Below are 14585 nucleotides of genomic sequence, written 5' to 3'. Positions count from 1 at the left end.
TCATATAATAAATAATAAGCTATTTTAGTAAAAATCATACTGATTTAGTTACAGAGCAAAGTGCTAATTTTATATAATTAACTAAAAAAACTAGATTATTGCAAAAGCTAAATTAAAGAAAAATAATTAATCTCATAGATTTTAATAAAAAATAAACTTCAAACAAAAATTATAAGAAGAGCTAAATTAGCTTTCCTCAACAAATGATAACTTAGCTAATAATATTATAAAATAAATAAATTTTTAACAGTTTATGACTATTAATTAACAAAGTAGTAGACTAGTTATACTTACAATTAGTTTATTTGAAAGATTACTATGAAAGATGAATGTTAAATAACTAATTGTTTTTATATTAAAAATAGTTTATATAAATAAATTAATAAAGACAGAAATTATTAAGGATAAATATTAATACAAAATGAAGCAATCATATAGATAAATAAAAACGATATCTTATTAGTTATACCTGATATTTATTAATTTGAAGTGGATTGTCATCTTGTTAACTAATGAATCAGGAAAACAATTAAATTAGTTAGTTCATTATTTAGTTAGTTAGTTAGTTTGTTCTTCTAGATCGAATAAGTAGTAGATTTCAATCGATTTTAAGAAAAATAAAGCAAAGAGAGCGATTGATATTTCCTATTATATTTTTTATTTCAATTTAAAAACACTGCTTATAATAAAAAACTTTAATAATTGAATAATCTCCTTTAAATATTGTGAGAATTAATTAAGTTTTAATTAAGTAATAATTAATAATTCTTCTATATAGTAAATAAAGTAGTGTAGCTATTTCTTAAGTACAGATAATTATCGATTCTGTCTTTAGAAAGTTAGTTACATTATTAAACAATTTTCCAACCAATTTTCCTCATTAATATGAAAATTCTATCAATATTAGCCTCTTTAAATATTTTCTTTCATCGCTATCTAATCATACTCAGTCCATTTCATATATTCTAACATCCTTTCATAATATAAGTTAAAACTTTTGCATTTAATATTCTTTTGATACAAAAACTGTTATTTCTTTAATCTTTAGTTCAATATCTTAATATATAATATTAAGATCAATTTTTTAAATCCTCTATAAATTATTTCCTAAATTTCACTTAAATATTTTATACTTATTGAATTAATTGTAAAATTTTCAACATACCAAAATATTTTAAAAGAATTTAATTACTAATATCATTCAACTAAATTTTAATTTTATTATTTTTAAATGAAAAAATTTAAGATTAAAAGTAAAAAAATAAAAAAGTGATCATAATTTATTGCTGCATTTTTGCATATTAAAAAAAATAATTTTTTGAAAAATAGTTAGTTGAAATTTTCAAATTAAAAAAATAAAAATGATTCTTTTATTTTTTAATGCCTTATTCGATTTTGAAAATAATATTTTAAAAACAATTTTTTTGTTCATACAGACTCTACTATTTCAGAAATTGAAAATCTAACTTTTAAAATACCATCAAAATTCAAAGCAAAAAAATGAATGTAAATATTTTTTTTAAATTGCTTTTGTATTTGTTTGATAAAAGATTTACAATTTAAAACATTTAAGATTAATAAATCTTTTAAAATTAGAGGGAATTAATTAGAAGAAGAAATATATAAATAATTCAATTTAAGTAGTTAGACATAAGAAATAATAATTGCGGAGAAAAAATATTATTTGTAATAAAGAAATTTTGTTAATAAACAAGCTTCTAAATTTGAAAGTAGAAAGAGACTCATGGACTAAAATCAAAATTAGTTTATAAATAATTAGAATCCTTAGTATTACTAGCAATTCCATGCTGGAGGCAATGGATAAGAATTATAATAGTAAACAGGGTAGGCTCAATAAGGAACATAAAATTATTTTTAGTACATGGAGTAATAGCAGTAATAGCAATATCCTCAAATTCCATAATACCCTTAGCAAAACTCAACAGCGCCTTCAAACCCTTAGGTTTAATTGCCATAAAATTAATAAATGTATTAGTAGATGTATAATAGAAATTAGTAAATTAATGAAGCGGTTCCTTAGTATCAAAGAATATAAGGTGTGCAACCCACATTCTAAGGGATCCCCTAAAATTAAAATCAATAGATAGTAAATGCAATTCCATAATATCAAATTGGACAGCAAGTCCAACAACCTATAATGCATCATTAATCATAATAGCAAATACCAGTGTAAAACAAGAATTTGCCTCCTGGTCAATAATAAAATCTATAATAGCAAATTCCAATAAATAAAGGTTAGCCTTAATCTACAATTAATAATATAAATACCAGCAAACAATAAGCTAAAGCACCAAATCAAACAAATTAAATAGATAAATCTTTGTTAACAATCTAAAAACAACCTAGTCAGTAGTAAAAAGGTATTTAGTAGCCTTATGTAAATTAATTTCAATAATAGAATTCTATTTCTCCTATTCCAAGCTAGATTAACCCTAATAATTTACAGGCAGGTAAGACTGCATAATTTTAAAAGCAGCAACCAGGCAGTTCTTAACCTCCTGTAATAAACTAAACTCCAGCTCAGTTGTAATAATAGTAAAGTATATAAAAATAAAATGCTCCTTAAATATAGTAGCAAATGGGATAGAAATAGAACTTAGTTTAGCAGAAGCAATAACCCTAATTTAATTAATAAAATCTCCAACAAAAGTAGTAAGTTTAAAATTTAGGGCAACAATAAATGCAAAACCCAGCTCAGCAGCAGTTTTAAAATAATTTTAAGCAGCTACCTAATTCTAATTCTATTGTGGGATAAGCTAATCCTCAAATTTAAACTAACTAATTTTAATCATAATAGCCACCTCAATAATAGCCAAATCCATAAAAATAGACTATTTAACAACCATAGCATATAAATTAAAATAAAATGCAACAATAATAGTAATAATAATAAATAAATAAACCTATTGATTAGAGTTAAAACCAACTCGTAAAGCCTTAATAATTTAGTTCACAATAGCCCCTATAGTTATAGTAGTAAATTCAACAAAATTAAAACCCTCAAAAGCAAATGCAATAACCTAGAACAGGTACTCAGTAATTAGGTAAACCTTAACAACCAATATAAAAAATGCAAAATCCTGCACTAAATACTTAGTCAAGCTAGCAATAACAATTCAATATTTAAAATCCATAACTGCAGTAAAGAATATAATCTTAGCAATAAACTTAAATAAAATAATAAGTTTAAGGTTCGAAGCCCTAGTTATAGCATCAAAATCAGCAATTTTAAATGATGGGAAATTAAGCATAAGGAGGATAATAATAAATTTAGTAAAATTATCAATAATTTAGTTAAATACCTTAGTCTCAATAGCAATCTTAATCATAATAGCAATAAACCTAACTTTAATAGTAGGGATAAATGGCAAGTTAAGGTCAGTAGCAACAAGAATAAGTCACTACATAAAGATAGAATAGGTTAGACTCTGGTGAAAATTTATTTTAATTTAGCTAGTTGAATAAAGCTCGTTAAGATTAAAAACCCTAATAAGGTTCAAACCAAAGAATGGATAATATTAAAAAAGGATAGTATTTCGACATCAAATAATTTGATTCTGTTCTTGATAATAGAACGATGCCTAAACTCTTTAATTTGACTCAAACTAAAGCTTATGAAATTAATTCAAACCTTCCTCCTGGTTATTCTTTAGAACCTTTCTTTATCCACTAACTAAGATTTAACCCTAAGGTATATGGAGAAGCAGCTAATGATTTTGGAGAGGCACCCTAGAAAAAAATAAAAACAGAAGAAAATCTCTTTTTGGTAAAACATTTTTATTTTGATCTATTATTTTTTATAAATATTAATCTTTTAACAACTAAATAAATAAATAATACATAAAGCAATACAGTATTAGTTAGCTTGCTCCAAATGCTCCAATGAAGAGAGAATTAATATAGCTTATGAATATAAAACCTTCTGTAAATCCTGTTTCAACCTTAATAACTCCAACAACAAAAAAACCTTCAACATCAAATTAAAATTTAAACTAAGGATCAAGTTTGAACTCTACACCTTAAAAATCATAAAATGATTTATCAAGGCAGAATTCTAAAATTTAAACCTCAAGCCAGCCCAGCAGTATTGTATAAAGTACTCAGCAACAATAAATACCTAAAGAAAATAGCTAATAGTAATAATAATTATCTTAAAAAACTCCTTAATAAGCAGTTTAAAGCTAAAATCAACAATAGATAAATAGCTAGCCATCATAGTTGTAAAAGACATAAGAACAAAGCGTGAATTCTTAAATTTAAAGATAAAATCAATAAAACTAAGTTTAAAACTCTTTAAATTAAAACTAAAACCCTTTAAACAAAAATTTACCTATAAAATAGTAAACACAACAACTTCCTTAACAAGCTAATTAAAATCCTGGTATAAATAAAAATATATAGTAACCTGGTTTTTCATAGAATTTATAGAAACCTTAAAATTAAATTCCTTAATAATAGATAAAAGTAAAAACTTAATAACCTGGGAATAATGTTTAAAATTAAGCAGCTCCTCAACCGCCCAACGAAGGATAATAAAATACCTTATAAACAGTAAACAAAACACAAGGATAAGTATAAAATGAGATTCAAAATAAATAAATCTAGAACTAAAAGCCTGCTTAAACAAATTAAAATGTATAAATAAATTAGTCATAATAACAAAAAGTAAATTTAAATTAGTAGTCATAAAATTTAAATAATAATATTTAAAATTAAAAAAATTAATAATAAAAGCCTCCATAAACATCTCAAAATCTAAATTAATCAAATTTAGTCAATAATTAAGAAAAAAATGTTTCAATTTCATCTAGTTAATCTTCTTTGAAAATTTAATTACAATTACCTTAGTAGTAATAAAATACATAGCAATAGTAGTAATCAAATTAACAATAATAGTAAAATTAATAAATAAATTAAGCTAATAGATAAAACTTGCCACAAAATAGCAATACAATTTCCAGATAGTCTTCTTAGTAATCTCTGTAATAATAAACTACAAATTAAAATAATTTAAACAATAATCAATAGTAATAAGGTTCTTAATAAAGTATGCCATAAAATTAAAAAATTCCTTCTTCAAACACATTATAATAGGCAAAAGAAAAGAATTAATCAAGTGTAATTAAAATAAACTTAAATCTACCACAATAGTCTGAATAACCTAGTTCTTAAAAGTTACCTGACACTTCTTAAAAATAATTAACATCCTCTAGTTCAAGTAACGTGTCTAGAGCTGGCTCATCTTAAAATATTAATATTCCAGGATAGCAGTTGCAAAATAAATTATAACAACCTGCTTAATCTTAATAAAATATTGCTCCTCCATTATCGCCTACACCATCGTAGCCAATAGTAATTAGTACAATTATTGAAAATTTAGATATAGAAGACTCAAATAAATAAACTAATGCATAATAGTAGCAATCTAAATAACCTGCAATAGCAGAGAATAATAATAATAATGACTAATAAAACTTAAATTAAAAATCTTAGTAAGAATAGAATAAAGGGTAAAGTGTAAGCGTTCCAAAGAAATCAGAATTACCACCTATTTTATTAAATAATATGTAATCTACATCTAATTAACCTTCTAAATAAAATATTCCAGTATTAGCATCACTTCCTCCCATGCTAAGACAACAAATGGAGAATTAAAATAAAAATGTTTAAGATCCTTGTAAAAAAGAAAATTAAGGATAAGAAAGTAATATTCTATCAGAGCCTTTAAAAGAAACGAAAATGGAGATAGAAGAAAACATAGAAAAATCTAATAAAATTTAAATTAGTTTTAGCAATAATTTAGTAAAAGAGGAAGAGATAAATTAATTGAATAAATCTTCTGACCAAATAATCTAAGATTAAAATATAAAGTCTCCTATATTACCTCCTTAATAACCAAGCCAGAGACCAAAATCTATTGATTTCCCAAGACCATCTTAACCCAATTCTTAGCTTTTATTACAGGCTTCTAATTCTTCTAATATCCAAAATAATAAGGAACCAATAGTAAAGTCTGAAGAAACTAAAATATTTATAAAAATTCCTGATATTATGACTTCACAAAGTCAATTAGCTTCTCCAACTAATCCAGAATCTGGTACTGCATTAGCTAGTAATAATATATCATTGAAATTTACAAATAAAATAGAAGAAGAAGTTTAAAACGAAGCGAGAACGAAAATAGAAGAAAATATTAATGCAATGGAAATTGAATAACCTATTGAATAATTAGAATATCAAGATTAAAATATAGATGATAATTAGATGCAATTAAACACAGAGACTCCTTACTTTTAAACAGCTGGATAACAATAAGCAAATTTAAATATAAAAGTAGAGCCCTTTAATGAATTAAACTAAATGATAAAATAAGAACACACTCAATCAGATTAAACTTATTTAGATCAAATACAGAAAGGGCCTTAAGATAATTCCCTAATTATAACACTTCCAAACAACCCCATTCAACAAAAAATAGAAGCTGATTCTAATTTAATGCCTATGAACCAACTTCCTGCTATGGTTTCATCAGCATCTTTAAATAACGATTTTATCAAAGAGAAAAAGAAGAAAATGGAAAAGAAAAATATATCACAAGAAGATTAAAAAGCTATGAGTGAAATAATTTAACGTCTTACAAAAAATAAAAATTCAGAACCATTCAAAAAGTTATCCAGTCTTGCAAAGAATCCTGACTATCTAAAAATTATTAGAGAGCCTATGGACTTGCAAACTGTGGAAACTAATATAAAGAAAAAATATTATAGTAATATTGACGAAATGGCAGTTGATGTTAATAAAATATTTGCAAATGCCAAATTATACAACAAAGAAGACACTGAAATCTACAAAAAAGCTGTAGAACTAGAAGAATATTTTAAGAAGAAATACTAAAAAAGTCCTCTGAGCAATGAGATAAATAACCTTTAAAAGAAAGTAGATAAACTTGGTAAAGAATTGAAAGAGTATCACACTTACGGAGGAAGATTCTTCTACAGAGAAAATAAAAAAATATAAAAGTAAGCTTTCATGGAGAGATCAATGTCTTTAGATGAAAAGACTTAGCTTGCTAAAAACATAAGAAAGTTACCTAAGGAATATTGGATTGGTATATGGGAAATAATGACAGATAAGCAGTTTTGTATAGCTGATAAATAAAAAATTGAGTTTGATTTAGATACCACTACTCCAAAGTAGTGTAGGAGGTTAGAAAGATATGTAAAAGCAAAGTTAAATTGTATTTAAAAGGCAAGAGAGAAAAAGAACAAAAAGCTCGATAAAGTAAATATTTTTTAACTATTTGTCATCTTTATTTTGTATTTATTTCTTTAATTATTTAAATCAAAATAGGCTTAAGGTAAATAGACAAGCGAGTATGTGGACCCTGCAAAACTAGAAAAACTAGATACCGATTCTTCTTATATTACAGGTATTTTAGGAAATTAAGCTTTTTCTATTTTCTTAAAAATTCTATTTTTTTAAACAGAATCTGATGACTCTATGAAAGACCCAGATGAAGATGGAGGTGATTGACCAAAAAAAAAAAATTTATTTATTGTTTAATATAAAATTAATACTTTAGTTAAAATATTATTTAAATTATATTTACATTTACTTTAGCAGATTTTAAAAAGCATTATGTAAAAAATTAAATTCATTTAGAATTTTAAGACATATTTTGATATAAATTCTATTCTAAAATAAATAAATAAAAGTGTTTAAAGTGAATGAATTTGTCTTTATTATAAGTTTTAAATAAGAATATAATTTTACATTAATTCTATTTATTTTCTTTATTGTTTTTATATGTATTAATTCTAGTTATGTCTATTCTAACCAATTAATTTATAACATAAAATTGTAGATTGATAAGTAAAAGTTATTTTCAAATTATTAAAAATTTATTTGCTTTTGTATCAAAAATTACATAATTTAAAAGTTTTTAATATTTGTGAATAACGAATAAATATATTTATAGGCTATGAGCGAAGTTTAAGACAACTAAATCCATAACAATTTAGAGCTGAAAAATATATTTAATTTACTAAACCCAAACTCAGATGGAGAAATAGAAATAAAATAGATAAATAATCTTATATAGTAGCTAGATACATTGAAAATAAATTTCAAAAATAAGAAGAGTGCTAGTGGTAGTGGAGAAAACAATGATTAATCACCAGGTATTAGTTAAATCGCAGCTAATTTGAACGGTGATTCAAAGAATGATAAAAAATAAAATGCAAATACATAAAAAAGCTAAAGTATTTAATAATAAAACTCAAAAGCTTCTAATAGTGAATAAAATTAAAAGATTGTAAGTATTAAATTATTTACTAATTTTTACATTATTGTATGTCACAGTAGAATTATCAAACTTTTTGATTAAAAATAAATTAAAATTTTTTGTTTCTTTAACAACTTAGATAAGCTAAAGTTCTGTTTAAGCTAACTCGCAGCAGTAAAAAACATAATCAAGCATATAAGCTTAAGAAAAGGAATTTTTAGAAGTAGTAGAGTTAAGATATTTTCCTAATAATAAAACTACAATAAATTTTAATGAATTTTGTGCATATTTTAATGAGTGTATAAGCAACAAGGAACTGCAAGAAGAGTTACTTCATGGATGCTTTAATTAATTTGATTTTAATGAGTAAATTATAATATAAATTTAGTTATAATTAGTTAGTTTGAAATGAATAATATGAAATTTTGGTTAATAATAGGGAAGCCTGCATAAATTCAAAGAAAATAAAATCTATTTTTGAGGTATTTAACGATAAGACTAATTAAGAAGAGATATAAAGTAATTATTATATTTAATTATTTTTGACACAATTAATGTTATTAATAACTAATATTTAAGATGTTCTTAAGTTTTGTGGAGTTTCAAATGATAAAATGAGTTATGAAGAATTCAAGTAATTTTTTGAAAAAAATTTATGAAGTGAAAATATATATTAAATATTTGATTGAGGATTAATAAAAAGTAAATAAATAAATAATATAAAAAAAAATATATTAAGTCTGTATTTAAAAGCTACTTTATATTTCAAAAGAGTGTTTGTTGTCATTCATTTTCTAATCCTTTCATCTTTTTATTAATTGATTTTTTTGTTTTCTAAAAGGTTATTCAAAAAATATTCTCTAAAAATTTAAAATGATAAAATTAAAATAAATCCAAAAGTATGTTTATAATAGTAATTTATTTTTTATCTATTAAATGCAACTTTCATTTGCATTAATTGATTTCTTATAAAAACATTTATATTAGCAAAGAAAGATTTTAAAAATTAAATATTTAATCTTCGTCAAATTCTTTTAATTGATATTAGCCAGTTAATAAATTATTATGTTAGGTTTAATTGTAAAAAAAATGTATGTGGAAAAAATCAAAAGAAATTAGTAGAATAAAGAGCAAAAGAAATCATTATGAAATATAGATAAATTTATCTAAATTGAAATATAAAAAGATAGCAAAAATTATATTCATACGTTTAAAGAGAAAGGATATATATACATTTCATGATTTTGATAATTAAAATTTTTAAGGAGTAGAAATAAATAAATAAGTCTTTTTATTAAAAATTTATCAAAAGTTAATTATATTTAATTGAAGAATAAGAAACTAAAGAAAATAAATGAAGGACTTTAATCAAAAGCACAAAAAATTTAATAAGAAAAATGGCAATTAATCCTAATAATAAATGAAGAAGAAAGGATTAAAAAAGCATTAAAAGCACCGCTATCATGATGTTGAAAAATTACAAGATAGAATCAGAAAAGAAACACCTGCATCTGGTGTAATAAATTTGGCTTTTATTTTACAATATCCTATTATATTCATATTAAAAAATGCATATTGTTAATGATTTTAATTCGAATTCATAAAATAGGAATACTTGTACGATTATAAATTAGAAAAAGCTGAAGAAGATAGAGCTAAGCTGTAGCCTGAAGAATTTAGAAAAAAATACAAGATTAATTTCAGTGATCTCCCTATCTCTTACAATACAATTTTTGGTATTTACTATTACATTAAAAAGGCTTTTTTTGCCAGCTAAGAACCAGAATGTTGTTTACAGTTAAATTTAATATGATTTATTAAATAGGTTTGGAAAAAAGAAAGTTTATTAAAATGACAGAAATATAGAGATGTACAATTCCTCATATTTTAGCAGGAAGAGATGTATTAGCTGCTTCAAAGACAGGTAGTGGTAAAACACTATCTTATCTTGTTCCTTTGGTAGAAAGATTATATGTTTAAAAATGGAATCCTTTGGATGGTTTAGGAGCTATAATTATATTACCAACTAGAGAATTAGTATGTGTTTTTTTAAATTGAAGAAATTATTTCAATTTCAAAATCTTAATAGACTTATTCTAAATAAAATAAAAAATTATATAGGCAACATAGGTTTTTGAAGTATTTAATTCCTTTACTTAGAATCATGACTTATCAGTAGGTTTAATTATTGGTGGTAAAAATGTCAAATATGAAAAAGAGCATATGAAAGGTATGAACGTCTTAATTTGTACTCCTGGACGTCTCCTTTAGCATATGGATGAAACTCCTGATTTTGATTGCACAAATCTATAAATGTTAGTGATAGATGAAGCTGATCTCATCTTAGATTTAGGTTTCAAAGAGCATTTAAATGCAATATTATTAAACTTACCCAAGTCTCGTTAGACCATATTGTTCTCTGCAACTTTAAGCAAGTCTATCCACGAATTAAGCAAATTGTCTCTTAAAAATGCTGAACACATATTTTTACATGAAGTTAGATCAACTTAAGACTAAGATTCATAGAATGTCATTAACACTAGCATTAAAGTAAGTTAGATAAACAAGTTAGCACTCTTTAAATATATATCATAAAAATAAAGGATATTTATGAAGCACCCATAAAATTAACCCAATACTATATGGAAATCAATATTGAAGATAAATTAAACATGCTCTTTTCTTTTTTGAGATCTCATAAAAAAAATAAAGTTCTTGTTTTCTTAAGTACTTGCAAATAAGTTCGTTTTGTTTACGAAGCATTTAGAAGACTCAAGTTAGGACCTCCTGTTTTCGAATTGCATGGTCGTCAAAAACAAGTATTTAATTAAAACATTTTTATTTAATAAATACAATATTTGAATAATTAAAATAGGCTAAAAGATTAGCTATTTTCTTCACTTTTGCAGAGAAGAAGTTTGGTGTACTCTTCACAACTAATTTGGCAGCTAGAGGTTTAGATTTTCCTGGTGTTGAATGGATTGTTCAAGTAGATTGTCCAGATGATGTTGTTACTTATGTTCATAGAGTTGGAAGAACTGCTCGTTTCAAAAATGATGGTAACTCTCTTTTAATGGTTCTTCCTTCTGAAATTAAAATGATCGATAAACTGAAAGAAAAAAAAATGAATATTCAAAAGCTTAAAGCAAACCCTGAACATTAGCTTAGTATAACTAATTCTTTGCAATCTTATCTAGTAGAAAGTGTTGATTTGAAGTATTTAGCATAAAGAGCATTTATTTCTTATGTTCGTAGTATCCATTTTGCTGCCGATAAAGAAGTATTTAATGTCAACTCTCTTGATTTAAATGGGTTATCAGAAAGCTTAGGTCTTATTCAAACTCCTGTAATAAATATTAAGGGTTTAAAGAATGAAGAAAGTGATGATGATAGTGATGGTGAAGAAAGCAATAGTTCTGATGGTGAAAAGGAAGATGAAGTAATTGTAAAAAAATAAGATAGGTTAGCAAAGTTAAAAGAAAAGATAAAAAAAATGAAAGAAGAGAAAGCTCGCAAAAAATTAGGATTACCTCCCGTTGAAAATAATGAATAAGATGATGATGATAATAATAAAGAAGAGTAAGAAATCAAGTAGAAAAAAGAAAAGAAATAAAAGTAAAATAAATAAAATGAAGAAATGGAGATTGAAGAAAATACAACAAAAGCAAGTGATAAAAAAGACAAGAAGAAGAAGAAGGCAAGTATTGAAATTAGTGAGGAAAAATAAGCTTAAGTAGATGATTCAAATTAAGCTGATGAAAATAACAATGGTAAAAAAGCATTTAGTGTTAAGCATGAAAAGTTAGTGAAAAGAAAAAATTAAGATGTTCTTAGTGAAAATTATTAGAAACTAAGAAATGAAAAATAAAATAATGATGAAGACGATTTCTTAGTACCTAAAAAAAAAGGCTAACATGAAGATTTAGATGAGAGTAACTACAAAATTAATACATTAAAAGTTAGTAAAAATAAACTTAAGAAAATACATGAAGATGGTTACTTTGGTGGTAAGAATATTACCTACTTCACTGATGACGGTAATTTTTATTTGACTATATTATTTGGTTTTAATTGTTTTATAATATATATCTAGGAAAGTAACTTACTAAGGATGACTTAAAAATGATGGAATATAAACAAAATGAAAAGAAGGCCTTGGAGGAAGAAGAAGACTTAGTTAGAAAACATGCCTTAAAGTTAGAATTAAATAGATAAATTGACAAGGACAGAGAAAATGCAAGAAGAAAAGAAAAGAAAGAAAAGAGAAAAATGTTAAAATATGAACAAAATGAATAGTTAATTTAAAGAAATTAAGCCATTCTTGCAGGAGATAGCTAAGATGAAGAAGAATATGATGATGATTTTGAAGGCGAATAAATAGAGGAAGAAGAAATTCAAAGTGATTATTCATAGCAAAAGTAAGACAATATAGATTCTGAATCAGAATCAGAAGAACAAGTTATTTAAAAGTAAAAGAAGATTAAAAAGTAAAAAAAACATAAATGAAATATAATTTCAAAATTGTAAACACAAAAACTATCTTTTTATTTTTGTATTAATGTTTAAAATTTTTAGCTTCTTTTTTTCATTCTAATTAATATTCTATTAAAATTTTAGCTTTTAATTATTTAATAAAAATAAATTTAATTTCTCCAATTGATAATTTATAAATTTATTTTTATTGATTTTTAATAATCAAAATATATTTAAGGTATTAAATTTCTTTTGAAAAAAAGTTTAATTTAATATATTTCTATTTGATATTTTAGCTACTATTTATGAAACTTAAAAAAAATTATTGTATTTAAATTTTTAAAGAAAACTAAACATAAAAAGTTCAGTTAAGTTATTTTTAGTAATAATATTAAATTTTTCAAATATATTTTATCAATTTTTTTTAGTTTAGCTCATTTAAAAAATTATTTTGTGATTTTTCTAGATTTTTTAATTCATTCTTTATGTTCAATTTAAAGAAACAAAAATATTAAATTTGATTAGGCTCATTTAAAGTGGACTTTAATGAGTAAAAAATACTAAAAAAAACTCAATTGAGCTAAATAAAATTTTGATATTTTTGTCAAAACTGTAATTTATATTGTAAGTAAATAAAATTCTGATAGTATAATCTTGATGATCAAGGTAACAAAAAATAAATTTTCTCTGATATTTAATAAGAATTAGTATATAACTTTCATTATTTTTCATAAAGCATTTTTTAGTAACTAGTACTTTAAATAGTTTTTTTGATTCTTGTCCAATTTCAAATGATTGAATATCTTTAATCACTTAAATTTAAATTTGCCAAATTAAACCAATCTACTATATAAATAGTTTTGCCTAAAATATTTATAAAATTGCTCATAATCCAAACTAATCCAGTATTTTTTCTAAGAAAATATTTTATTTGATATAAAACCTTATATTTAATCACTAGAAATAAATTAATTAAAAAAATTGTTTAATAAAAATCCTATATTCTAAAATAACTTAATTTAATTTATATTTATTTATTTGTTCTTTTCTATAGAAGAGGAATCTCATAAAGAAAAAAAGATTCTTTTTAATAATAATATTAAAAAATAAAAGTAACAAAAATGGTTTAATTTCCTTTTGATAAATTATATATATTTCATAACAATTCTTATAGCAAAACAGCATGGTAGATAATAAATTATTTTTGATCATTAAATATTTTAAGCAAGCTGATTTTTAAAAGTATTATTTAATATTTTTTGACTCTTTTAACTTATGGCTCATCAATAGTCACAGAAACCTATAAAAAATTTTTAAGCTTACTCACATAAAATTTTAAGCTTGAATTGAGAAATTGTGAAATTTGCAACTTTACTTCTTTCATTCAAATAGACAGGTTTTAATTAGCAAAATACAAAAATTTATAAGCAGTTTTTATTTATCTAATGTTCAATCCAAACCTTACATGAAATCTTTAAAATTTTCCAAAAGATATTCAATAATTATAAATAATACTAATGCAACTTAGAATTTTCTAAATTAAAAATAGGAATATGAATGAAAACATTATTATTTAAGTGCTTTTTGAGATAAATTTAAAAGAAATTACAATATATAATAATATAGAATGTTTGACACTATTATAAAAAATATATTTTAATAAGATTAATTATAAAATTTATAAATTTTATTTTAATAACACTAGAATGTTATTAAAATAAACTGTAAACAAGTAATTATTTAGAATGGGTATCTTACTGTTTACAATATTATTGATAAAGGAAAAAAAATAAGCTGGTTGTTTTTT

At 23.2% G+C, this 14585-nt stretch overlaps 3 protein-coding genes across 3 annotated transcripts; all 3 read left to right on the top strand. All coding sequences in view use genetic code 6, as the record gives it.

The window, feature by feature from the left end:
• Nucleotides 1-1666: 1666 nt before the first annotated feature.
• On the top strand, nucleotides 1667-7554 carry TTHERM_00219200 (bromodomain domain protein; the record flags this gene model as incomplete). Its single annotated transcript, XM_001020592.2, has 4 exons — nucleotides 1667-3787; nucleotides 3868-7302; nucleotides 7372-7450; nucleotides 7508-7554. The coding sequence occupies exons 1-4, from the start codon at nucleotides 1745-1747 to the stop codon at nucleotides 7552-7554; spliced, it is 5604 nt and encodes a 1867-aa protein (XP_001020592.2). The 5' UTR covers nucleotides 1667-1744.
• A 373-nt stretch (nucleotides 7555-7927) lies between these two features.
• On the top strand, nucleotides 7928-8964 carry TTHERM_00219190 (hypothetical protein; the record flags this gene model as incomplete). Its single annotated transcript, XM_001020591.2, has 4 exons — nucleotides 7928-8335; nucleotides 8445-8671; nucleotides 8745-8824; nucleotides 8885-8964. Exons 1-4 carry the CDS (start codon nucleotides 8003-8005, stop codon nucleotides 8962-8964), a joined length of 720 nt encoding a protein of 239 aa, XP_001020591.1. The 5' UTR covers nucleotides 7928-8002.
• Nucleotides 8965-9659: 695 nt separating this feature from the next.
• TTHERM_00219180 (DEAD/DEAH-box helicase family protein) lies at nucleotides 9660-12811 on the top strand (the record flags this gene model as incomplete). Its single annotated transcript, XM_001020590.3, has 7 exons — nucleotides 9660-9821; nucleotides 9915-10041; nucleotides 10131-10342; nucleotides 10427-10855; nucleotides 10909-11124; nucleotides 11181-12342; nucleotides 12399-12811. 7 exons carry the CDS (start codon nucleotides 9660-9662, stop codon nucleotides 12809-12811), a joined length of 2721 nt encoding a protein of 906 aa, XP_001020590.3.
• Between the last annotated feature and the right edge of the window lie 1774 nt (nucleotides 12812-14585).

The sequence above is a fragment of the Tetrahymena thermophila genome (assembly GCF_000189635.1).
Source record: "Tetrahymena thermophila SB210 genomic scaffold scf_8254564, whole genome shotgun sequence".
In the NCBI taxonomy this organism is placed as follows: Eukaryota; Ciliophora; class Oligohymenophorea; order Hymenostomatida; family Tetrahymenidae; genus Tetrahymena; species Tetrahymena thermophila.
This window is presented reverse-complemented; position numbering and strand designations above follow the sequence as displayed.